At 38.3% G+C, this 15,895-nt stretch overlaps 3 protein-coding genes across 3 annotated transcripts; 2 read left to right on the top strand and 1 right to left on the bottom strand.

The window, feature by feature from the left end:
• Nucleotides 108-3,900, bottom strand: LOC18785329 (glycosyltransferase family 64 protein C4). Its single transcript, XM_007218268.2, has 5 exons — nt 2,922-3,900; nt 1,941-2,337; nt 1,462-1,625; nt 1,259-1,329; nt 108-628 (listed from the first exon to the last, which is right to left on the bottom strand). The coding sequence occupies exons 1-5, from the start codon at nt 3,116-3,118 to the stop codon at nt 468-470; spliced, it is 990 nt and encodes a 329-aa protein (XP_007218330.1). The 5' UTR covers nt 3,119-3,900; the 3' UTR covers nt 108-467.
• On the top strand, nt 8,441-10,338 carry LOC18785337 (probable aquaporin PIP1-4). The gene is made up of 4 exons (XM_007218706.2): nt 8,441-8,984; nt 9,113-9,411; nt 9,525-9,665; nt 9,912-10,338. The coding sequence occupies exons 1-4, from the start codon at nt 8,648-8,650 to the stop codon at nt 10,005-10,007; spliced, it is 873 nt and encodes a 290-aa protein (XP_007218768.1). The 5' UTR covers nt 8,441-8,647; the 3' UTR covers nt 10,008-10,338.
• On the top strand, nt 11,624-14,696 carry LOC18787395 (eukaryotic translation initiation factor 3 subunit F). Its single transcript, XM_007218714.2, has 6 exons — nt 11,624-12,012; nt 12,187-12,266; nt 12,758-12,987; nt 13,775-13,896; nt 13,976-14,089; nt 14,296-14,696. The coding sequence occupies exons 1-6, from the start codon at nt 11,788-11,790 to the stop codon at nt 14,383-14,385; spliced, it is 861 nt and encodes a 286-aa protein (XP_007218776.1). The 5' UTR covers nt 11,624-11,787; the 3' UTR covers nt 14,386-14,696.

Below are 15,895 nucleotides of genomic sequence, written 5' to 3'. Positions count from 1 at the left end.
ATTTACTTTATAGTGTCTAGTCCATATTGAAATTCAAAATTATTACCATTAATTATTCTATCACGATCATCTCCATATGAAAAAAAAAGTAACAAGGCTAAATCATATAAGGAGATTCAAAATAGAATAATCCGTACTGGAGGTATAATTTCTGGGATGTGGTAAATTCCTTGAGTGTCATTTAACCAAGATGCCAAAAACACAAAAACACCGTATGTTTCTACAACAACCTGATACTAGATTTGGAAAATACCTATCTCATTACTCATATAGCAACTGCCTGCCTCGTGTTACAAGGTAAGAATACAAGAAAATCAATCTATATATGGGCGTGCTAAATTAGCTGCTGTCACAAAATGGCACACATTTCCTAGAATCCAATATTATACAACTCGGGAACAAAGAAGTACCAGAATAACTCTAACAGGACTGAAGCAATTTGATTGATGGAAATGTAAGCTCTGGAATCACCAAAACCAGATGTTGCGACTGTCAACAGCCTTCACAGCCGTCGGTTCCAATGGCATTCGTCCAAACTCGGCAACAAATCTGTCGATGCAGTGGGTTCTTTTTTCACTGTGACCTCCTAAGCTACTGATTCCAGTTGAACCAATCTCAAATATCTTGCCTGAAGAAAAGCACGGCAATACATAAGTACCAGAAAAGAAAATAACTGAGATAGAATAATGCGGTAGTGTATTGCAAAGCACTTCCTGATATACATCAAGCAAGGTGACAATTTGCTTTGGTTACAATGTTTACGAAAGTAAAAGGCTATGGGAGCAGGAGTTAGCCTTCCTCCCCAAAATCACAAGAGAAATTTATGGCATTTCCATCATTGTTATATTACTATTGGTGAAAGCTTTAGTTCACATATAAATGTTTATATTGGACTCAATTTAGCAGGGGTGTCCTTGACCAAGGCACTTAGAAGTTAGAACAGGTATCATCTCAACATTTAAACGCTCTGAACCGTCATTCTAAGTTTCATCATGCCTGCTGCATTATTCGATTAAAACTTTATTTATGATCCAGAACTCATTATGGCTTGTCTGCAACTCTTGTAACATCTTTCTGTAGAAACAAAAAGTTGTTTTTTTTAATCTCATTTCAACCCTATTCAGATTATAAGGACCCATAAATAAGCAAAATACCCATTCATTGCATGGCATATAATAAAACTACAATGCCGAACACGAAGATGCAAGGAAACAAAATTAAAACCAAGTATGTAAATTAGCATAGGATATGTGATTACCTTTCACCCATATTGGAGGAGCACCAGTTGCATTTGCTACGAGAAAAGACATCGCAATGTCTTCACAGTTCCTGGTGAAATCCAACCCAATATTAAGTTCTTTTGCATATTAATAAAACAAACATATGCACACAAACACAGCTCAATAGATGAATGCACAAAAACAGAGGTAAGCGACAAATGAACAAAGAAAAAGTGAAAACCTGTTCTTGGTTATAAATTCTCTGATTGATGCTGGCATTTCATTTGTGTACAGACTTAGGTACTTTTTGTGGAAGAAGGCTGCCTTAGACAGTACCATACTGTATGTACCTGTCCACCAAACTGACCACCATCCGCCATAAATGTAGTGATTCTTATCACCTTTCTGCACAGAGAGCATATTTTTATAAGACAGCTGACCAAGTGTGCCATAATGAGTTCTCAATATTATGAACAAGAAATGAGTTTTCTTCAGTAAATGGTAATGGTCTTGTTGTAAAGGTTGTCTAGCCTAAAAAGTATAATTTCGAGCTTAAATGGATCAATAAGAACTTGAAACATCAAACAGAAATTAAGAACAATATTCCAACCAAGAAGCTTGAAGTAGAGGGAAGACGGCAAGAACTTTGGTAATACTATCTCTACAAGTGGACAAAACTTTAGAATAACTATTGCAGCAAGAGGAGAAAATGAGACATACGGTCGGATCAACCCAGTGCATGCGAGGCACGAATCCAACCATTGTATCTGATGCACTTTGCCAAACATCGAAAGCAAATTCTACTGAAGGGCAAGGGAATATAACATCATCGTCAATTGAGAAAATGGCATCTGTTCTCAGATCCTTAATTTCTTTAAATCTGTTGTTCAAGCTGTCTTCGGTATTGATATCAAATTTCAGTTCAACTTGTCGCCCATCTCTAGTATTCAATTGTACAATGTGGTATAGAAATTTTCTCAGAGAATCTGAAGGAGGACTTGGCTCACTCCACACAATATGTATCGAATCAAGCCGAGGGCATCTAGAATAGTGAGAAATTGACTGCTTCAAAAGATCATATCTCTTCCAAGTGTTCATTACAATAGAGTATCCTTTCCTGCATAGAGGTTGCACATTTCATTTCGGCATGAATACACAACAACTGGTATCTCGATGTAAGCAACAATACGCCAATCAATAGCATCCAGCAAATGATAATCTCTGTTAATACATTAAAAACAGTCTAGGAGTGTAAAATTTAGAGACACATATGAGGGCAATATAGAGCCAACACAATCTTCCCAATCTTTCCATAGCTAATGTTCAGTTTCCATCGGAGTCATACCTGCTCCTAGGAATGATCTAATATGGAAATATTCTCAACAATCGAAAATTAGATTCATCAATTCATTTATCTCCATTTGACCATATAACAACTCAATTTCATCTCTATATACTCAAAATCCAACAAGTTATAGAGAAGTTTGGGATTTTATTGAATCTCTCCTAAAAAAAGTCGAAAAGAAAAATAAGTTTATTCAGCAAACATCAAATATAAACCCCGAGCTTAATTATTTTCCAAAAAAAGAATAATTGATGTGCAAGTGGATAGCTGACTAATCCGATACTTAAACCTATAATTAGCGACTAATGCGGGAAGGATATGTGGAGCTGTGGAAATATCTAAACAACAGTACGAACCGTGAATCAGAGAACCGCTCCAGAGCAGCAGTGTGATTGGTCCATCCCATAAAGTCCGAAGCTCGGCTGGCGAGCGCGATGAGCGTGAAGCCGATACAACAGCAGAGCAGAAGCTTGATCTTCATGGATCCAACGGTCGAGATCAACGCCTGCCGCAGCCTCTGTACCGTTCGACGGTTCCACGAGCTCCCTCTCATCACCGCGTGGCTTGGCGTACTCGGCTGTCGCGAGCTCGCGAGCCAAGCCCAACCCGATTTGCTTGCCCGAGTCAGAACGAGTGTTTCAAGCACAAGTTTCGAACTCAGTCTCCGCCCTTCTGCAACTTCCCATTAATTAAAATCTCTCCGTTTTTGTGACTCGCCGGCAGAGATGGAGAGATCGTTATGGTGCGACGCGGGTGTAAGTACTATGGGGCAAAGCCCGTGCAACGACGAGAGATGGACGGCTGTGATGAGATTAAAGTTGGAGACGAGTAGCTGGTGATCCTATCGTCCGCGCTCTAATTGACGTCGAAGCAACGTCCGCACTCACATTTTCGTCTCAGATCGGAGGGGCAGATGGGAGATAACTTCTTGTTTTGGCTCCTGTGAGGTGGCCGGAGATCAGTTAGGGTGTGAGGTGGTAGACGGAAAGTTTGGTGCAAATGAACGTGTACGACATCAAATAGGTTGGCGTAACGGATTGTCTTCAGGTGATTGTTGATGATGATCGATGAAAAAAGAGCACCATCTTTGAAGGGAAAAATATTTATTCTTTCCGGCTGTTAAAGTGGACTAGGAGAACGAACCTCTTTGTCAATTTTCAATGGGCTTGACGACGTCGTTTCTCGTCTCTCCATTCCATGCGTCTATGCCGACTCTTTGGGAGTGGATCTACCTGTATGAGGATTAAGGTAGCTATATGATGTTACTATCATTGTGCCACGAGTTAGGTTTGAGTCTTTTCTTTTTCTTTTAACTTTTCCGTTTGTAAGAGTCAATGTTCGTATAGGGAATTAGCCTAATGTCAAAAACATTGTACATTTGGAACCACAACAAATCCGATATTCAACTACTACGTTTGAACAACAGTAGATTGATGATGATCGTTGATGCTGTAAAACCCACCTACAATATTGGTCAAATCGAACTCACACACGATTGTCACTAATTCTAAGAGTATCTTCAAGGAAGATGTCAAATACTAAACATCAAATTTAAATTTGATGGCTGATGTGGCAATTTGATATCTTACACAGTTTTACACTTCACCCGATATGTCAAATTAAATTATTATTTTATTACATTTTAGTGTTGATTTATTTTTAATTAAAAAGAAAATAAAATAAAAAATAATAAAATATTCATTTGACATCTTGTTTTTGGGATGTCAAAAATAACATCTCAACCTTTAGCTTTCATTTCACATCATCTTTGACACATCGATTGAAATGATGTGAAATGTTATTTTTAGTCGTTAAATATTTATGTAACGACACATGAATTGGAGATGCTCTAACATGACAATAACCGATGTATATGTCAAATTCCGATGTAGTGTCACTATTTGCAAAGGGTACATCTCAATTGATTTGTGAATATATAGGGACACATAGCGCAACACTATTGGACACCTCACGTTCAAACTTCACGTTGACCCAATTCCAATTCCTGATCTGAAGGCCCCATGAAAAGGACTTATTAAATTATGGTCCAAAGTCCAATCAACTACTTGGGCCTTGTAGCAACTTAAACAGCTTCGGATTAAAGACCTTCATTATTTAGCCCCAAAATAAAAATAAAAACTACTCTTATGTTTTTTGGGAGTACAAGCTAAGCGATAATCTCTAAACTCGCACATGCTACTACGACGGTGTCACAGAAATGAAGGTTTAAACTTAAGACTACTAATCTGTAAATCAATACCATTTTTTACACTAAACCCCATTAACTATGCAATGCAACAACTCGCTCTAGTTGAATTTAACACAAATTAGCTTCCTTGTTTACAAAGTGTACTAATCACACGTCCCCAGAGGCACAACAAATTAATATCGCATTCGTGACATGGGAATGGGATAAAAATTGGAAGTACTTGTGTATTTGTTTCTTATTTTCTAGGATTTGTCGGCTATAAGATTTGTGCTGTTAATGTCATACGTCGTCGTCGTGTGGCAGAAAATCTAATTTTCTTACGCTGAAGGCAACAAACTCATGAAGAAGCCAAAGAAGATTTGGTCAAATTTGTCGTCACCTTTTGTCAGTGCTATACAGTAGGAGCACTCAACAATGCATTTTAAAAACATGAACAATGCGCATCACACGAAGAAATTATGAAACTGGGCGGTGAAGGTCGGTTGTCTTTAATTGCATTATTGCTCCTGGGATTTTCTTTTTCTTCTTCTTCTGAGTCGGTAAATTAAATTCATCGTGGGAAGAAAAAAGACACACCAAGCCCCATTGATATATAGACTAGACATCACAAAGTACAAAGAACCAAAGTACATAATGAAAAAAAAGCGCACCAATACATTCTCCTGCCACTCCCAAGGATAGATTGTGGGCAATGTGCCAATTAATAATCAAATTAAATATCTACATTAGGTTAGCGAAAATGCCGAAGTAGCATTCAAGTTACCTATGCATTCTCTTAATGTCACTTATATTAAAAAATTAGACCTTTACAATTCTAGGGTTGGATGTGAAATTTCAATGGTCTTCTTTTGATAAATGAATATATTATTCATTTGGTTATCAAATATTTACATCTCCTTTACACCTCCACGAGATGTAAATGTCATTTTTCCTTCAATGGGTTAGATGTAAATTGGAGATATAAAAAGACATGGAAGGAAATGATTTTATATCAAGTTGAAGCAAACGGATATTTCATGTATTTTGGTAACTATCTCACCTTTTATGTGTTTGGAGCCCACCATTTTTGCATTATCTATCATCCTTTTCAACATGTGTGACTCAACGAATGAAGATGTAAAATCAGATGTAAATGTCCCTTTTTTTAACATTTTCGCCCAAATACTATATTTGCATTAATTTACACTCCACCACTTGAGCAACTTCCATTAACTATAAGTGTAAATGCCCTTTACATCTCCCCTTACCCTTGCAATGGAGATGCTCTTAATTTTAATGTGGAGTTGGTTCATGCATGCTTAATGCATGCGTTTTATCCATGTTAGTATAGATATAAAAAAATATATAAAAAATAGTTATTGTAGGAGGGAGGGGAGGCCAAAGTTTATTTCTAAGGGAAAAAAATAATTATCTGCAAGTTTCTTTGCTTCATTTGCTAAGAACAACCAGGATATGTTTTTTTTTTTTAATTAAAAAAATAAATGAGATCAAGTATGAGCAAAAGCAATTTTATCTCGGTGATAATACCTGGGTTCAGATTTAAAGAGCATGCTTTGATTATAATGTCTGCCACAACGGGAGTCATTTAATCTGTTTGCTTGCAGCCAAAGTTTAAGTTCACAATCATCATTATATTGAAGCGTTATTTCTTCTTTTGTCTTTGTATATTCATCCCAGTGGATTGGTTGCTAGATAACTCCAAAACTGGTTGAATTATTATTATTTGCATTAATCCCTCTGTGTTAATTTAATAAATTATCCTTGACCCTTGCTAATGTTTGTTTAATGGGGACTGATAGAAGCTAATTACCTAACCACCTGTTAATCATATTTCATCCGAATATGACAGAGCATCTCACTTTTTGGTTGCAGCTTTTTAGAATTATTTATCTGTTTCTAGGGTTTTAAATACAAATCCATCTGGGTTATTATATATTTAAATGCAGCAAAATATAAAGACTACCTGGTCAGGCTTGCCCCAGGAACATCATGTGCTGCCAAATCAGCAACGAGCAAAGCAGTGGCCCTAATCCACCGGGCGGCTGCAGCTACCAAATTATTAGAATCAAATATGTGATAAGCGGTTTGTCACCACTTAATACAAGATTAACAACCATAATATTTGTTTATGGTTTTAAAATGGGAATAATTGTCTCTTGTGTGTGTGAGTGTTATCCCACATGGTCTTCATTTAAACATAAATTACGATTTTCCAGCCACTAAGTATTTTAGGTTAAGCATGGCAATTTACAGGTTAAAACTTCTGCTCATATCAATTTGTGAGTCCACTTGTAAAGCTGACTAGCGACTACCATGGTGCCCATGTGGTCCAGATGGCACCACGACCCCATTGTAGCTTTCATTCAATAATTCTGGTGCCGACTCAATATAATCATTTTATGATACAAGTAATATTGACAAAGGAATAAATTTAAGACATCGAATACAAAGATAAATACGACATAGAAATTCCAGACAAGTATTTAAGTTAAAGAAGAAATGATGGCGTGGCGGGCCAGGCCATCCAAATTCCACCCACATGTGATGCCTCTCCGAGTTCTATGTGGCCTATAATTCTGAGCCAGAACAAAACGAGGGAACATTTATCTCATAAAGAATTGGAGATGATGAAATGCAACAGCGACGTGAAACATTATTTATCATTATCCAGAAATGTCATTGCAATTTACAGATAACTATACCATGAGTCTATTACAAATGCATTGACAAATTTAATTAATATATGCATGAATATAAAAAAAAATCCTATGATTCCATTACAACCGTTGTTAATTGTTTTCTAAGAAAAGTGGCAGCTGTCAGCATACAGAGCAGCTCGATCCTGCGAGTGATCTTTGCACATTGAAGAGATGATTGTTCATGGGATATAGGTTATAAAATTCTCATAACCAACCAAAAAAGTATCAAACTCATCATCACAGGATAAATGATTGAAGGTTTCTTAACCACCTGCCACCTAGCAATTAGCATAAAGCTCGGTTAATTAAAATCACGAGCCAAACATGATCAGCTCTGCTGGAGCAGACTTATCATTGATCGTGGTCCAGCGCTAATTAATTGAAAATTTCCGGTGAGACAATCTAACCACATTGTCCGTGCAATCACTCTGATAAGAAAGAAAAGCAATCCGACCACATTACATGTGCAATCACCTCTCACGAAAAATAAAGATTCTCACTGTTGAAGTCCAACTCAACTCTACACTGGTCCAATAGAGTTGGTGGCACGATATTATAGCATCGCCAAAAACCTTACATGTCACGAGTGCATATTTATGATAGCATCTTGAAAAGAAAAAAAACGTACATGTAAGTTGCATCGGGCCCATATATCTTTTCTATGTAGCCGGTGTATGTAAGCTTTTTCCCCATCCAATACGCAGTCTTCAGCTCGCTGGAACCAGAACTCATGAAGTGGACCCATTTCTTTGTGTAGTTCTGTCTCATCTCAGCACTGTGGCGGATGTGATTGGACGGTGCACACTGTTCAGTATTATCTCATACATTCGTGAACACAATCGCGCCACGTGGAAAATAGTGGAAAATAATTTATTTTCCTTACGTATGTCCCATTTCTATGAAAACTATTGAAATGCCTATAAAATGATTGGTCGGCCACATGACAAGAAAATATAATCAAATTAAAACACCCGTTGGGTCCCGCCACCACCCGCCCTCACTTCATCAGCTTCTAACTCAGTCGCTACACTTGCTATATATAATTGCACGCCACAACCCACTCTCCACTCAAACACCCACTGCTCTCTCTCTCTGTCTCTCTCTCTCAGAGTCTCTCACATCAGATAGATCAGACGGTCTCTGTGCTTGGTTTAGTTCTGTAATTAAAGCGAAAATGGAGGGCAAGGAAGAGGATGTCAAGTTGGGAGCCAACAAGTTTTCGGAGAGGCAGCCGATTGGGACGTCGGCTCAGACCCAAGATGAAGGCAAGGACTACAAGGAGCCGCCACCGGCGCCGCTGTTCGAGCCCGGTGAGCTGACGTCATGGTCGTTTTACAGGGCTGGGATCGCCGAGTTCATCGCCACCTTCCTTTTCCTGTACATCACCATTTTGACGGTGATGGGCGTCGTCAAGTCTCCGTCAAAGTGCTCGACGGTCGGGATTCAAGGGATCGCTTGGGCTTTCGGCGGTACCATCTTCGCCCTAGTTTACAGCACAGCCGGCATCTCAGGTAACTACACTCCCCAAAATGCACCCAACTGAGTTGCAAGTCAAGGTCTTCTGAGTCAGACTCCGTTGGCACCATGTATCAGTTATTTTTCCATGATTAAGTTAATTAATGGTTGTTTAATTCGGCAGGGGGTCACATAAACCCGGCGGTGACGTTCGGGCTGTTTTTGGCCCGGAAGCTGTCGCTGACAAGGGCGGTTTTCTACATCGTGATGCAGACGCTTGGGGCGATCGCCGGTGCGGCGGTGGTGAAGGGCTTCGAGAAGAGCCGCAACTTCGAGTTGCTTGGTGGCGGGGCCAACTCTGTAGCCCATGGCTACACCAAGGGATCAGGGCTTGGTGCTGAGATCGTTGGCACCTTTGTTCTTGTCTACACAGTTTTCTCGGCCACTGATGCCAAGCGCAGCGCCAGAGACTCCCATGTTCCGGTATGTATGCTAATTAAGTGTTTGATCATTTTCCTTAGCCTAGCTGGATCGTGTTAATTTGTTAACTGGTGATTAATCGGTTGTTAATTTGAATAATTGGGTTTGATTAACAGATTTTGGCACCTTTGCCTATTGGGTTCGCTGTGTTCTTGGTGCACTTGGCTACCATCCCCATCACTGGAACTGGTATCAACCCAGCTAGGAGTCTTGGTGCTGCCATCATCTACAACAAGAAGCATGCATGGGATGACCATGTAAGCCTTTCTGATTGATCTATTTTTCTTTTTAAAAATACAAGCCGTATCATAAACGGCTATAAATTAAGGAGAGAAAACTCGAATTTGAGTGCAAGAGGACGTATTCACTACCTAATGCTAGATTCAAACTTGGATCCAATAGTCTTTAATTTCCCTTTCAAGGAGGACCCATCTAAAAGTTTGAGAGCAATTTAATGATTTTTTTTAAACCCTAATTTTTTGTATTTTAAAATAATGTTGCAGTGGATTTTCTGGGTTGGACCATTCATTGGGGCAGCACTTGCAGCTTTGTACCACGTGGTTGTGATCAGAGCCATCCCCTTCAAGTCCAAGTCTTAAATTTCTGTGTTAATGGTTTATGATGATCGTCAACATGATGCGTACGTGTACTTATCGAGCTCCCTCAAGAAGCCGATCGATCGAGTTTGTTTATTTACTTTTCTGTGTATGGTTGTTAAGTGTATTTGGTGGTATTTTGTACGTATTTCAGCAAGTGTTAATGAGCAGCAAAGCATGTGTTTGATTTGATCTGCTTCAAGAATCAACGGCCCTGGTTTCCTTTCGTTTTTAGGCAAAGGCCCCCATCTGATGTGAGTGCTCATTGTATGTAATTTGGCAGTGAAATGTGTCCTTTTCAATTCAGAAATAACACCGACCATTCCTACTTTCATCTCATCTCCACCACACACAAGCAAACAAATTGAAATTCTTTCTTTTTAAATTTTGAAAAAACCGAGAGAGAGAGACAGAGAGACAGAGAGAGTTGTTGAAGTTAGGTGGCCACCTAGCAACGGATGAGGCTGTGGTTTTGCTCTCTCGGTAGGTTCTTTGACTTTGAGAAGCTCCAGTCCTTTCATCATCCTGTGCTGCATGTCAGCAATTTGCATAATTGTGAGACAGATTAAAAGAAATGAAATGAGCTTAATTACATATCTCAATAATTAGTCTGGAAAAATAAAACCCACATTTCATCTAATCATAGCATTACAGGACCACTGACCTAATCTCATTTAAGACATGCCAAACTTTTGTTGAAAAAGAGAGAGGAAAATTCTCAATTTCCATCCATCATTATCGTCTAACATCTTAGCATAAGAGCTAACAGAATCTGGACTTACAGATCATAGATCTCAAGTTCGATTCTCTACGGCATCATAACAAGCACCTCAAGTTTGCTCCTTTGGCGGCCTTCATGTGACTTCAAATTTGACAACCATTCATGCAATAAGCTAGTTTGCTTAATAGAAAATCCTAAACACATCCAAACTCATTTGTCTTTAGAGCTAATTATTCATCATTCTTTATACGCTTTTTGGAGTTAGTGTTGGCAGCTGGCACATCAACATGTGGGAAATTTGAAAAGGGAAATGAGCAGGTTGCAATGGAGATGGAGGGCAAAATAAAAAGGAATATAACAACAAACGCATGGTTGGGATTGGACAGGTGACCATACTTTATGTTTTACTAAATTTCTTACAATGCAACTTGAGCTAGAGCCTGTTTCGTGAGGTTGACAGAAAGTAATAAGTAAGAAGATGAAATATCTAATCAATTTGCCCAAAGTTTAGTAACGGAAGTTGTTATTGACATTCAAAAATAGTAATAATGTACTTCTCCTTTATTGTTTAATAACTTAACTTTTTCACAATTCAGAGCCACAAGAGGAGTAGATGACTATTTTGAAAAGAGTTAACATTGTTTATGCTATGAGCATAAAAGTAATACTCTTTTTTTTGGTCAGAGTATTTGATTACAAATTTTGCTACGAAACTCCTATAATTTCTTTTATTATTCCACACGTGTAAGTAAACTCAAGAAAAGAAATTATAGGAGTTTCATGGTAAAATATAGTTGGCTATATTTCTCTAGTTAGCGTTTTTGTCGGCCCATTAGACATATGGTGACATGCTAAGCATTGGGCTAAAGTCAGCCTATTCACTGTTTACAGTTAAAAGGCCGACATACAACTTCTTTTCAAAAAAGAAGAAGGTAAAGTCCAATATCTCCTCTCATCTCTTCTCTATCCACCAAAACCCTAATTGCTCGCGCCATCCTTGTGCTCCTTCTCTCGCAAACTCTCTTAGCCCCAAGCAAACCAGATCCATAACGCTGAGAGAGAATGGCGGTGATCGAGCACACAGTTTTGCAGTTCTCCACGTCTTCGTCATCGAGCTTGTCGGCGAAGGTTCATCCTCTCGTCATCTTCAACATCTGCGATTGCTATGTCAGGCGTCCTGACCAAGCCGAGCGCGTTATTGGCACGCTCCTCGGCTCTGTCCTGCCTGATGGCACAGTCGATATTAGAAACTCTTACGCCGTTCCTCATAACGAGAGCGCTGACCAGGTCCTCTGCTTTCCCTGATGTCTTTGTTTTGAATTTTGATATTAATTTATAGTGATTTTAATTTTCCCCCTTGCTTCGTGCTTGGTTGATGTTATAATTGTAGTTAATTAACTTAATCTTCTTCAAGATCAGCTGACTGATTTAGTAATTTTTTGTGTGATGTCTACTTTGCAGGTTGCTTTAGATATCGATTACCATCACAATATGCTCATATCCCAGCAAAAGGTGAATCCAAAGGAAGTCATTGTTGGATGGTAAATGTCATGATGCCTTTCTCTTATTTTAGTTTTCTTAGTTATTGATATGCAAATTTTCAGGCAATTTTTGTTGGGAATTCTAACTATTTTGCGTGTAATAATAATACTCATTCTGACTGAATGTTTCTTCATTAGTGTGATTTGTGTTATAATTCAGTGCGTAACACATAACTTATTGACATTTGTGGAGTAGAAAACTTCAGAAATTTATCAAGTTTTCTAACTCTTCCAATGGGATTTTCTTTAACTAGTGGTTAAGCTCGTTGCCAAATATTAAGAATTTGTAAAAAGGAAAAAGGATGTGGTGGAAAATTTGTTTAGTACATTTGTGGTGATAGCATGAAATCAATGGTCCCCATGTTAGTTTCGTGAAATTTGAACATGTATTTTAACCTTATATATGCTAGTATAAACTTATGTGATGGAGATTTGTAATATTTCCAAGTTGGTTAACATGTTTATTGTTGTGGCTGTATGAATGCTTGTAGGTATTCTACTGGTTTTGGAGTTACTGGGGGTAGCGTATTGATCCATGAGTTCTATTCTAGGGAGGCTCCCAACCCTGTTCATTTGACCGTTGATACTGGATTTAGAAATGGGGAGGGTACCATTAAAGCCTATGTTTCAGTGAATTTGTCTCTTGGAGATCGGCAACTTGCAGCACAGTTTCAAGAAATTCCTCTCGATCTTCGTATGGTTGAAGCTGAGAGAGTTGGATGTAATCTTCTAATCCCTCATTGTTTTCAGTATCATAGTTGATCCATGTTTTCTCTCATACACACACAACACCTTCACTTCAGAATCCTTGAATAATTTTCTGAATTGATTGAACAAAAGTAACTTGTTCACTAAGCTTTGGAGGAAACTCGAAGGAACTTGTTATTCTGAGCATTAGTACAAATACGTGATTACATATTTCAACAACAGTTTGCTGACCTTGTGAAAATATGGGGGTTCTACTCGTCAAAAAGGAGCAGTTTGTTTGTGGTTGACTAACATTCTGTCAAGCATTGCGTTCTGAACGGTTATTGTAGATAGACACACATGCACGTATAGAACCCATTCACACACAAAATTCTCTCTCTCCCATCCGTTGGATCAAATATGGCAAGTTGGAATGTATTTAGATGCATATGACTCCCCGTGCATCTGAGATTTCTAGATTTGATTTGACAGTCGAAATACGTGACATTGCTTGTGGACTTCAGCAGAGAAGAATTGTGTGTATTTGTATATATATTAGATTACAATACTGATGAAAATGAAGGTTTGGTTTAAAATAGGAGCTGCAGTGTTGCTTGTTTCTTTTAAGTCTGTTATATTTCCGTACTGCTATGTGCTTTTCTCATCAATCAGAAATCGCTTATGTGTCATGTTTGTCTTAGCTTTTATTCAGTATATTGGTTGAACTCAAGCTTTCTACTAATTTTTTTGCATATGATTGTTTGGGCATTTAAGCATGATGCTAGTCTGGTTTGAAATCATATGTTTTTCCATGATGGCAGATGATATTCTAAAGACCACAATGGTTGACAAACTCCCTACTGATTTGGAAGGAATGGAAGCCTCAATGGAGCGACTCCTAGCTTTAATTGATGATGTTTACAAATATGTTGACAATGTTGTGGTTAGTAAGGAGGTTTAACCTTTTTATGAGTCAGTCTTGCTTGATTTTTCTTAAATTTGATAATGGATCTTGTTTTCAGGAAAGTCGTGTTGAACCCGATAACAACATAGGGAGATTTCTCTTAGATGCAGTTGCATCTCTTCCGAAATTATCTCCTACAGCTTTTGATAAGCTTGTGAATGACAGCCTGCAGGTACTAATATAGTCTGATTCATTTTGTTGCATCAGGAAGGATTTAGTTTTAGTATATTTGTTGACTTTCTTCAATATGTTTCCAATTGATGTTCTTATATTTCAATCTTATAGAACCTGTGGAGTGGGTCTAGTTACTAATTTTGCTACCTGGTTTGCGGGAGATTGTCTGACATGAAACTTGTCCTTTTCTTTTGTTCCTTACAGGACAATTTGGTCTTGCTCTATTTGTCAAGCATCACCAGGACACAGCTCACCCTAGCCGAAAAGTTGAACACGGCTGCGCAGGTTCTGTAATTCCTATTTGCTTACAGAATCTACTGTCAAGACAATTCTACTTTTAAGAAGTCATCTGTTAGGGATATATGGCCAAGTGTGAGAACGTGGCCTTTGTTTCCAGAGAAGGTTGTAATATCTTTATTTCATTGAAAGTATAGGTAGGATTTTTCAATCATTTCAAGATTGCTTTTAACTGTCGGCTAGAAACATGATCATTTTTGGAGCTAATGTTATGGTTCATATCTCTCGTTTCTGTGCATTGGCGTGTGAGGATTCTGCTTTATCTTTGTACCTTTACTACATCTAGAATAGGATGTTACCTTTTTGCTGCTTCTGGTCATTTCTGAATCCGTTATCCATACTTCGCTTTTTAGTAGCAGAACAGTAAACTGATTTGGGATTCCTACTTGGCTTGGTCTTGTATCCCGTAGAATGAGAGAGCATATGCCTTTATTTTCTTCCAATACAGATTCACCATGGAAGCCTTCCCCGAACTGCGCGTGATTTTCAACTTTATGATGAAGGTGAAATCCGAAATATGAACGATGGGTGTTGTATTCCGTAAACAATATGATAATCTTCATGTTTGGGAGAAACGAGTGGAAAACTTGAAAGTTAATTACTGTCAAATTAACTTATCACGGGGCATCTACAACTATATTACTTGCATTTGATAGTCGTACGCGATCTTTAATAAAGTGCCCTTGGGGACAACTCCAGAGTTCCCCAATGAATCTGTTGAAATTACCGGATGGGAAAATGTCACAGATCCTGGTAGTTACATAAAAAATCGATGCTAGAGTAGAGAATTCGAACTTGAAAATGTTTTTGAAATTGTGAAGAGAATTAACTCTACTAAAAAAGATTTAGTGAGCAAATGTGTTTGGTCCAACGAAAAAGGGCATTGACTTATAGAGTGTGTGAGAAAATGGAAGAGGCTACAATGGGGAGTTTAAAGTGAGGAGGTCAATCCTACCATCAAAACATTTAAAATGTTTAAGTCTCATGATTTCTTTACATTTTTTTTATGTTGAGATTGACCTCTTTAAATAGCCTTCTCACTTTAAACACCTCATTATAGCCTTCCTGGTGAGGAAACCTCCACCCCCAACATTGCTTGTATAAAAATAAAAATAAAAAATCTAGTTGGTTATCAGTGGTAGCAACAAACAGAAAGGATGCTAAGTACATATGCAATTAACAAGTGGAATTATTATGATTATAGTGGGTTTCAGTAAGTGAGTTTGGCCTTTGCCCATTAATGAGATGCCAGCAGGCAGCAGCAGCAGCCAAGCATGATTGGATGGGATATCCACAACGTCTTAATCCCCCAAAATCATATTCTCTGCTCTCTTATAAAATATGAACGGTAAGTAAGTGGGCTGGCTTTTGGCCTTTTTGTCTGGATGATGGCGGTGAACCTTCCACTGCTGCTTAGTGCTTAATTATAAGCTGCAATGGAGACAATAAAGTCGAAAAAGGAGGGAGATTTTTAGGGGGCGGCCTGGATTTCACGCGTGCCCTAATT

Source organism: Prunus persica, chromosome G2 (genome assembly GCF_000346465.2).
Source record: "Prunus persica cultivar Lovell chromosome G2, Prunus_persica_NCBIv2, whole genome shotgun sequence".
Classification (NCBI taxonomy): Eukaryota; Viridiplantae; Streptophyta; class Magnoliopsida; order Rosales; family Rosaceae; genus Prunus; species Prunus persica.
Note: the sequence above shows the minus strand (reverse complement) of the source record. Positions and strands in the feature narration are given on the sequence as shown.

Coding starts and splice junctions, on each gene's coding strand:
- LOC18785329 (XM_007218268.2), bottom strand. CDS start 3,118: ATGAGAGGGAGCTCGTGGAACCGTCGAACGGTACAGAGGCTGCGGCAG. Junction 1,626..1,940: donor TGCACTGGGTTGATCCGACC/GTATGTCTCATT, acceptor CTCTCTGTGCAG/AAAGGTGATAAGAATCACTA. Junction 629..1,258: donor TCCTCCAATATGGGTGAAAG/GTAATCACATAT, acceptor GCTTTTCTTCAG/GCAAGATATTTGAGATTGGT.
- LOC18785337 (XM_007218706.2), top strand. CDS start 8,648: ATGGAGGGCAAGGAAGAGGATGTCAAGTTGGGAGCCAACAAGTTTTCG. Junction 8,985..9,112: donor CAGCACAGCCGGCATCTCAG/GTAACTACACTC, acceptor TTAATTCGGCAG/GGGGTCACATAAACCCGGCG. Junction 9,412..9,524: donor CCAGAGACTCCCATGTTCCG/GTATGTATGCTA, acceptor TTTGATTAACAG/ATTTTGGCACCTTTGCCTAT.
- LOC18787395 (XM_007218714.2), top strand. CDS start 11,788: ATGGCGGTGATCGAGCACACAGTTTTGCAGTTCTCCACGTCTTCGTCA. Junction 12,013..12,186: donor ATAACGAGAGCGCTGACCAG/GTCCTCTGCTTT, acceptor TCTACTTTGCAG/GTTGCTTTAGATATCGATTA. Junction 14,090..14,295: donor TTGTGAATGACAGCCTGCAG/GTACTAATATAG, acceptor TGTTCCTTACAG/GACAATTTGGTCTTGCTCTA.